The 10,173-nt window shown below is 32.4% G+C and overlaps 2 protein-coding genes across 2 annotated transcripts; one reads left to right on the forward strand and one right to left on the reverse strand.

Moving 5' to 3' along the window:
* The first annotated feature begins 3,608 nt into the window (after window positions 1-3,608).
* LOC123706663 lies at window positions 3,609-8,701 on the forward strand. Its single transcript, XM_045655968.1, has 2 exons — window positions 3,609-3,704; window positions 3,930-8,701. The coding sequence occupies exon 2, from the start codon at window positions 3,968-3,970 to the stop codon at window positions 8,243-8,245; it is 4,278 nt and encodes a 1,425-aa protein (XP_045511924.1). The 5' UTR covers window positions 3,609-3,704; window positions 3,930-3,967; the 3' UTR covers window positions 8,246-8,701.
* A 108-nt stretch (window positions 8,702-8,809) lies between these two features.
* On the reverse strand, window positions 8,810-10,096 carry LOC123706664 (ubiquitin-conjugating enzyme E2 J2-like). Its single transcript, XM_045655969.1, has one exon. The coding sequence runs from the start codon at window positions 9,924-9,926 to the stop codon at window positions 9,246-9,248; it is 681 nt and encodes a 226-aa protein (XP_045511925.1). The 5' UTR covers window positions 9,927-10,096; the 3' UTR covers window positions 8,810-9,245.
* Window positions 10,097-10,173: the final 77 nt, after the last annotated feature.

A 10,173-nucleotide genomic window follows, 5' to 3' on the forward strand; every position in this document is an offset into this window, starting at 1 on the left:
TTCCAACTTTACCGCCCGCCCAACGCTGTGGGCGGCGTTTTATCTGGGCGTGGTTACTAAATCTGATCCAATCATATCCTGCTGCATACTTCTTTTCACAACTAGTCAAGATTGTCAAGAAGCAGAGTGGACTTCCGAGATTAATGGCATGGCGGCAAGTTGCCCCAGTTATCCTGCTTCCAGTTATCGACATACAACTCATAGTAAGTCGGCATTAACTTGCAACCTTTTTTTGTCCACTGTCTTATCTTTAGTGACCTAGTACCGCTATCACTTTACGATTGTTTTACTGTGTAAGCCTGTACATAAAAAATAGCTACAGCCCCTAGACCATCTTATTTTTATTTTATGATCATTTATATTTTTCTTAATAGGCACTTGCCTCGCCTTCCGTCTCTATGTCGTCTACGCTGTGCCGGTTTCCTCACGATTCTGGGATTCCTACTTAATGTACCGCACAAACCAGTGTTAGACGCGCGCATAGACAGAAAGTCTTTGGTAGGTGTCGGGAACGACCTCAGGAAACCACGAGCTCAAGCTATAAGCCAACACTACTATACTACTCGTATACAGCCTGTGTTATATATACAATGATTCACCTCATATTTATAGTACTCTTAGTACTTAGACAATAATTTCTTTACTCGATACATGAAATGGTTATTACCAAACTATAAAAACAATTTATACAATTTACCAAGAAAATTGTTATACAAATTTGAATGTTGACACAAAAGTAACATCACCATAAATCGACTATTTTAATAACAAATCCTTTAAAAGATTCAAGGTCCGCATGTTGGACGACGGTTGTATACAAATTTTCGTATAAATAATAATATTAAGATTTGAATTTTTGTATGTAACGAGTTAACTCAAAAACTAAATAACCGATTACAAAAATGATTTGTCCATTAGACTTAATTTACCTTGAGTATATTTAAATCCGAAGCTATAAGAATTTAGCGCAAAGCCCGTACACGCCGTCAGTCAGTCATTATTATCAATTGGTTAAACAAATGTTGTTTAGGTAGCACATTATAACCATTGCCAGTTAATATATAGTACCAAAATTAGCCCATAACTTAGTTAATCATTTATTTATGGAATCACTTCCATAAGTAAAAGCAAAGCGCTTACTCCAGGCAGTCCATCGCCTTAGCTACTACCTACACTACCGCATCAAAGAGACCTCTGAATCGCTTTCGATTTCAATCGAGGCTATAGCTATAGCGTCGACAAAGTCTATATACAAAGTTCACCTTCTCCTCCATCTCTTAAAAGGGTTTTTTTCCTGCGCTGCTCTCTTTCTGCAGCATTACGGGAATTGCACTTAGCACTAAGAGTGATATTTAGCCGCTGCTAAATAATTATTCGACTCATAGCGCCAAATATATCTCTGGTATGATATATTGGATTTTCATAGGTACTCTAAGTGTACCCAACGTAACAGTGACGTACATGAACGTACATCGGTTGAAATCTGCGTCTAATTGTGGACACTATGTCAAGTACTACACGGTCCAGGACAGGCTTTGATTGCTTAGGACATCAGGTACGAGTTATCACATGAGCTTATCTATACACTAGTATTTATATGGTATTAATGTAAAAATATAATTTAACAATTACTGATAGGTCCTTTTTACACAATAATATTATTAAAGATTTGTTTTTTAAGGAAGATTGAACGTAATGGATAAACATAACAGTTAAACCGATTGTAAAATTATTTTACTGACAGTGAACCGGACAAACCGCAAACAACTATTAAAATAATTGTAACCCTTTAAAAATTAAAGATCCTAAGAAGATATCGGAAAAGTAATTAAATCAAATAAACCAAAATCAAATAGCTGTCAACTGAGGAAAATTTAACAATATCATTTACAGTTTATAATGTAGGTACGGATTCCGATAATTCAAAAACTAGGCCACCGTATTTGACTGTTTGGAATCATGCCTGACTTTACCTTTCCAAGAAATTTGTAGGCATTACAAAATTTATTCGTGACTGGAAGCCTAAACAGCTAAAAAAAATACTCAAATTGTAACATTACATATTTTCTTTTCATTGTTATTATAAACTATTTACAAATGTGGTTGCCGGTGAAAGTCTGATGACCATAAACAAGATCTGATGAAGAAATGTAAGTAAATAAATTTCAGCTCAAACAAGTATAGGATTATTAATCGCGGTTTTTACAAAATCAATCTATGTAGATTGATTTTCACTCGAAGCAACATTTGCATTGTGTTTTTATTGAAAAGAAATCGCTATTATAACATAATTTATAACTAGCTTTTACCCTGTTAAAATAAGCACAGTACAATGTTTATACTGCATATTACTGTTTATATAAAAATTAATACGTAAACTGGTTGAAATATTCAAGTTGTCAAACAAGAATAAGTATCAAATTTAGAGTTTACTTTCAAAACTCATCCATTGTGTCGCGCAATTCTTCCTACTCAAAATGGCTGCAGCAGTAAGTGTTTAAAATTAAAGTCAAAAATTATGTAATAACATCTCTTGCGCATTGAACTAAAACTCAAAAGGCGGTAAAACAATTACGTAATGGTTCCTCGTATGGAACATTATTTTCTTAATAGTGACTTATTAAAGTAAGCAGTAGAGAGAACCGTATAGCAGAAGCACGCAACAATAAGAACAAGGGACCGGCATTAACAAAATCCTTAAGTCCACCACAAAGCAAATCACCCAGCGTTGCGTTACAGAACAAGTAACCTACAAAAACCAAAGCTTAATAATGCTTAAGTCTAACATATTAATGAGTTCCTTTTTAAAAATATGAAGTCTTCTTACCTCTTCCGGAATCGGCAAACATAAAATTTATGCTTTTTGACTTAGCTGTTAATTTTGTTAAAAATTGATAACGCTTAAGGAAATAAATAAATATCTTCTGGATTAATTCCTTGGCAATATATTTTACTGTAACATTTTATAAGTATACAATTTTTTTTATGTTTTTGATTACGTACTATACAGCAGGCCGCTGCTTATATTTAGCCATTGGATTATTTTTCTTATTTAATAATCCAGCTTTAAAGATAGAAATTTCAATCTTTACGTTTAACATTAAACGTGCATCAACCATATTAGTTAACCAACGCACGTTATGTAAAAAATATTTTATCCTACTCCAATTTGTCTTTGTCCAATTAACGTTTTCAATAAATAAAATTATTTCTGTCCAGTCCAGTCCAGTGCCATCTATCGCTATTTATTATCCGATTGCATCCAAATAGTTTTCAATACACACAGTCTTTTTATTTAAGTGCGTGCTTATAACGAAAATAAAATTGATCAATATTCCAGTAACAAAGAGGGAGACACTAGTCGAGAAGTAACATTTGAGTGCCTTATTTTGACAATATAAAAGATAACACTTACAAATAAAAAATATTATATTTATAATTTCTAAAACATAGCTAAATATTTAAGATAAATATTTAATATCATGTTTTTAATCATTAAAAATTAAAAAGACATATGATTGATCTATTGTCAAGCGCTATTTTGACGTTTTCAATATCACGTCACCATCTACTTTATACGATACAGTTATATACCGCCATCTTGTGATCGTATTGTCAAGTAAGAACGAATTTGGTGTCTAGAAATTTTGTTGTTTGGTGATGTGAAATAATATTGAAATCGTAGTGGTTATCGTAGATTATAGGTAAGTTCGAGGAAATAAACAATTTAATGAAATGGCGCAAAATTTAAGCTTTTGATAAGTTGGAATTTGAGAAAATGTTTTCCTACGCTCACAATGCTAATTTTCAGGCCGTGGCGTCAGGAACGATCGATAAGATGCTATGCTCGTAAAAATGAATTAAATGATCCCAGTTTATTGTTATAGTACTATAAATTCAATGTTTAATTAATCCTTTTTATATTACAGTATGTGAATGACGGTTATGTATACCAAAACCCACAAAAATGAGTGACGTAAAGCAAGTGAAAGTGGATAACTGGGGAATATATTTCCTGCAGAGGTTAAAGCACTTCTTTAACCGTACTGACTACTGCGATCTCACACTTCAGTTTCAAGATAATGCACAACTTAAAGTACATAGGTTGGTCCTTAATTCGTGCACAGAATATTTTGAGATATTAGAAAGAACTTGCGAAATGTATTCTGATTGCTTAGTCATGCCAGATGATCTACAGGCCGATGTAGTAGTACCTATTGTTAACTTCATGTATACAGGACAACTAGAATTTAAAATGGATTTACTTGAAAAACTATACCAAACATCATTAATCATGAACATGCCTGTCTTGACTAAACTTTTAAATGCTCATAGAGTCAAACCTAATTTGTATGGTAAACGGTACAGCCGAAATATTGAACCAAGAGTATCTACCCCTACTGCAACTCCAACTGCACAGATCAAAAAGCGTAGCTTTATTAAGGCTTTTCCAAACGATCCACAAGCACCAGCAAAAAAAAAAGTTGGAACCTCAGAAACTCTATTGTGTAGTAATGGTGCCTATGGATTGGAAACAAGTTTAAAGCCAGTGGAATCCAGCCAGAAAAGAAATTTGAATAAGGATCCAAAGCCAACTCGGTATGAATTACCTGCTGAATTAGATGATGATAATATCTTTGATAACTCTTTCACAAGTCTTTCCTATGAATCTAAGCCTTTAATGGTGCACCCTGAAACAACTAAATATTACACTCCTAAAAAAGCTAGAATTTTTGATGAACCATCGAATTCAAAAAAGTTTCTATCTGGAACAACAACAATGGATATTGTTGAATGTCGAAAAATCACACCAAATGACATTTTTGAAGATGTAGCAGAAACAAGTCTTGATGATTCAGAACTTTTCTTACAACAAAATGTTCAAGAAAAAAAGGATTCTAGTCAACTTTTTGATCAAATTTTAATTCAAGATTCAAAAATCTCTATAGAAAAAAAAGATAAAAAAGAAAAAAGCCACTTGGATCATGCTAAAATTATAAGTGAGGTACTTAAGAAATATCCTCATTTGGTAAAAAGCAATAAGAATATAAAACTTAAAATACTGAACAACCCCAATAGTCAGAAGAAACAAGAACCAAAATTGCTAAAGCCTAAATCAGAAGTACCAGATTTTACTTATGAAACGGACGTAGTTGACTCTCAAGAAGCAGCACGACTTATAGCAATGGGTGCAGACAATGTGAAGGGTCCCTGGATTTGTCTAATATGTGGCACTCCTGGCAGAGCATTACATTTTACAAGTTACTATAACTATCGTCGCCATCTAGTAGATGTTCATAATGAAAAACCAGTGTCAAATATGTGTGAATATTGTGGTTTGAAATCACCAAAGAGAAACTACTTGGTCCACCATTTATACACTAAACATGGAGTTGAGCCACCAAGAGCTTTTCACTTTCCTAAATGTAATATATGCAGCTATGTTGCTTTAACAGAAGCTTTCTTAGTGAAGCATAAAATGTCTCATTCTGACAACCACAAATTTCGATGTGCTATTTGTGCATCTTCATTTCATAACTCAACTTTATTATTAAAACATATTCAGAAAACTGGTCACAAGTTTTCAGCTGAGAAAAAGCCAAGCCCACAGTGTATCTATTGCTATAAAATGTTTACACGAGATTCAAATCTATATGCCCATTTAAAATCAAATCATTATGAGTCTGCCAAAAATGATGGCATAATTGAAGATTCTGACGATGAAAAGGAATCCAAGATTCATGTAGAAACTAATAGGGATGGGACACCAACAAAATACATAGAAGTAAATGTTCCTGGATCATTTGACAATCAATATGATGAAACTTCCTATAATGTTCAGCAACGATCAGATGGAAATATTGAGATAGTTACTAAAAAGCCACCTCTTAATTTAACTCCAATTTCTAAAAAGAAAATATTAAATGCTGGCTTGAGTAAAACATCCTCTTCTGGTACTCCTCAAAAAGTAAAAATAATTCAAGAAGTTGTGTCTAAATCAGACTTTATTGATTCATCTGAACCAGTAAAAAAACAAGATAGTATTGTAGTACTAGACAATAATGAATTCTTTTTCACAGAAAACTATCAAACGGATACTGAAGAAATAATAACTTCTGAGACTTCACAGTGTGAATACTCTACTCCAACTCATAATAATAGTGAAACATCCAAACTTACTCTATCAAAACCTAATCCTACTATGAATCAGCCCATACAAATAGTGGTATCTAATGAAGAGGAATATAAAGCTTTACTTTCTTCCAATCACTCTATAATATTTGATGACAGAGTTTCTGATAAACCTTTGACAGTTTTGGCAACATCAAATTCAGGTGTTGGAGATAGTATCAATTTAAGTAATCCACAATCAAGTGAAATGATGATTATTCCTGAAACATTTCCCATAAATATTTCAGCATCCAATACTACAGACAACTCCAATATAGTAGTTGTGTACAGCCACCCAGTTAGTGAACAAAACAAACATTTTCAGTTAATAACGTCTTCTCAAGGTCTCAACAATCAATTCATCCAATCATCAGCTATTTTTACTCAAAATTTTGAAACTGTAACAACAACAGCTCCAATAATGGCTGGTCAAATAGTGGTAAATAACACTACTGTAGGTAATTCTTGGCAAAATGATTTGCCAATTGCTACTACAGACATGCAAATTATAGCTTCAGAAGTGCATGGCGATACTGTTACTAATATCCCTCAAGTTGAGATAATGCAACCAGGTCTGGAGGTTCCTTTACCTCAATCATTGCCAAACTTAGATGAAACTGATATTTCAACAAACAACAATTGTTTAAATACTAACACTGAGACTATAATAAAATCTACTGATACAGGCAAAGCTATTTTTCAAAATACAACATTAATTCCTGTTAGTAAATTGCCATCTTTAAGCTCTCTGAGTCAATCTATGGTTATAAATACACCCCAAGTAGGACTTAATATTATACAATCAGAAAACAATATTGAAACTAAAGAACCTCATGTAATTATGGAAAATCCAATCCCAGAACAATCTAATATGATAGATGTGCAGGCTAATATAGATGAAGAACCAAAACCAGAACCTATTTTTGATCAACCTGACTCCATTATTGACCAAGCTGAATCAGTTGAATCTAAGGAGGAACAAGGTGACGGTGTTACAGAACCGAATGCTTTGGAAAATCTGCATCAAGATGTTGAATCTAACATAATAGTTGTTTCAGGAGAAAATACAGTATTGCCACAGGAACCTCCTACTAATGTTGAAGAACAAGAAACTGTCATATTGAGTGCAAAGGAAGAAACTACTACGGATAATGCGAAACTAGACATATCTGTAACTTGTGAACATATAGAAGACACTAACGCATCACAAGAAAGTTCTAATGACATAGCTGAATGTTTGCCAGCATCCAACGATGCAAATTCACATATAAATCAACAATCCTTAATTAAATCTGATCTTCAACAAAATCATGATATTATAATGGAACAAGATGATAAATTTGATCACAAAGCTACTATAACTATTTCTAAAATGGTAACTGTGGAACCAAAAACCCTTTTACATCACACATCTACTTCAGATACAAATGATATACAGATTTCTGAAATAGAAAATACATTAACTGAACATACTTTAACACAAAACGATGATTTAATAATAGATACTGATGAACAGAAACAACCAGTATTAATAAGCATGGAGGATGAATGTATTAAAACTGATGATGAGGAAACAATTGAAAACATAGCAAGAGATATAGGAGTAGTTCCTAAAATGATGGGTGTAGAGATTATGGAAGAAAAACCTTATGAAAATACTAACAAGCCCATTATAAAAGATATTGATAATCTAACATCAGAGTGGTCCGATGATGATGGAGAAGAGGGAACAGATTCTTCAACGAAGTTGACTCAAGCAGAAGATGGAGATAAACCTGAATGTATCTTGCAAAGTAATGAATCTGAAAGTAACAAAAACATAGATAACATACCTCAAGAAAAAATTTCCTCACTACTTAATGATTGGGAAGAAAACTCACAAGAAGAAACAAATTCTGATTCTGTGTCTGCGGTTCAAACTGAAGTAATAAAAAATACAACTGATATCATTAGTGACAAGTTGACTGCAGAGACAGTTGAGCCACAAGAGGGTAAAAAACACAATGATATAAGAAAGCTGGTAAGTGATTGGGATGATGATGTAGAGGAGGAAAATAAAAAAGAACACTATTAATTTTTCAGTTATTTCAGCATAGTACATATAGTACAGTAACATTAATTTAGCAGATTAACTAACCTATTGTAGTTTCAAATTCAATTGTCTATTACACTATACAATTACATAGTACTATGTATGACTTGTAATACTCATTTCATAAGTGTCACAATAAACATAGGTTTTAGTAACATTATTATGGTCCAATTGTAAAAGTAAAATCAATTTGCCTACCTGTTTAATTAATGAATTTTATACAATTAGGTTTGTTTAAAAATATTGATTTGTACATAATGCATATGTTTTACATTAATTGTTTTAGGAGTGTAACTAGTAAGGATATAAGTAAAAATTCTGTTATTGAGCAAAAAGAAATGTTGATTTAATAAGTTGTAATTAATTACAACTAATAATTTTGAATTCAATGTGTAGAATAATTTTGATCCAGCATGTAAGATCATATTCTATATAAATATCACAATCTATAGTGTATGTTTAATGATATTAAATGTTTTTAAACTAAACAGTCTTCTCCTATCCCAAAATTGTAATTTTAATAAAAAGCATGATTATATAAAAATACTATTTAATATTTCACCACTATACAGCATAGAATGGGAATTAAAATAAAGTTATTTTTCAACCAGTTTGACAAAAAATTTCAAATTCATTCAAACCTCATACAATAAAATATACAATCAATTGTAACTGAACTTAAACAAGACATGCGGTGTCTACATCACAGATTTATTACATTATCAGGCAATATAAATCTTTCTTGATACAGTAAACTATACTGTGCAGATTTAGTACATCAAATTATAAACCATATTACTAGGTAACTATGTGCATTTAAATCTAATACATATTTACCTGTACAAGTTACAAACATCTAAAGTACTGAAATTCTGAACTTACTAAGGTACATCGCTATAAGTGAAAATTACCATACCCCAACCCACATTGCGCAAATGCTGTACATAATAAATTAATATTTACACTAATAAATCATTACACCTTAGTCATTTGAAACAGACACCAAAACATGTTTCACCATAAATGCTAGAAACACAAAGCCCACTAACACAAATAAGTTTGTTAATAAATAATGCATATTGGATTGTTGTTCATTTGTCACTTCACTCTCACTATTGTTGCTATTATTTTCTGTTTGGAGCAAGGCTTGCTGTCGTTGTTTCAGCAGCTCTTCAATCTCCCCAACATATTCTGGAAACAACTCACAGAACATCTTATTTTTAAGATTAATTTCTAAAGATTCAGCAGCCAAACATCGTTTCTGGTAATCGGATGTTTCAATAGAACCCAGAGTTGGTGTTTTTTCCAACATGAAACTTAGCAGGCCTGTCAGAATTGTTGAAATTGACCAAGCAGGATTCCATGTGTCTGGGTGGAAATCTGTAATGCTCAAACAAAGCTTTGTATTAGTTTTAAATCGTCCATTTGGTGTTATCATATAGATTGACGGAGGCTTGAAAGGAAACTCTCTTGGAAACATGATTTTTCCGTGATAATATCCTCCTTCGTAGGGACTCTTCTCGGGCCCTTTTACGACATAATGCCACTCTAATATATTTGAAGGCACTGGTTCTGCAGTCACATATGGTACAGGATCGTTTTTCAGCCTTAAATAATCTTGTTTCAACCTACTCGTTGCTCCAGTTACTTTAGTTTTTGCCATTATTTAAATAATTTGATCATCAATATTATTTCTAAATCATTTAGTTCTGGTTTAATGTTACTTCTATAAAATTACACGCAACAACTAGTTTTAACACTTTTACTGAATTAATTCTGTAATACAGTTAGTGGATAGAAATTACAAAATATGTTGTCTACTTCGCAATAAGACTTAAGTTGGTAATAATTGTGACATTAATGTTTCAAGCCCAAATGTCAAATAATTTGTCTAGTCTGCTATACTTTAC

The sequence above is a fragment of the Pieris brassicae genome, chromosome 3 (assembly GCF_905147105.1).
Source record: "Pieris brassicae chromosome 3, ilPieBrab1.1, whole genome shotgun sequence".
Lineage (NCBI taxonomy): Eukaryota > Metazoa > Arthropoda > Insecta > Lepidoptera > Pieridae > Pieris > Pieris brassicae.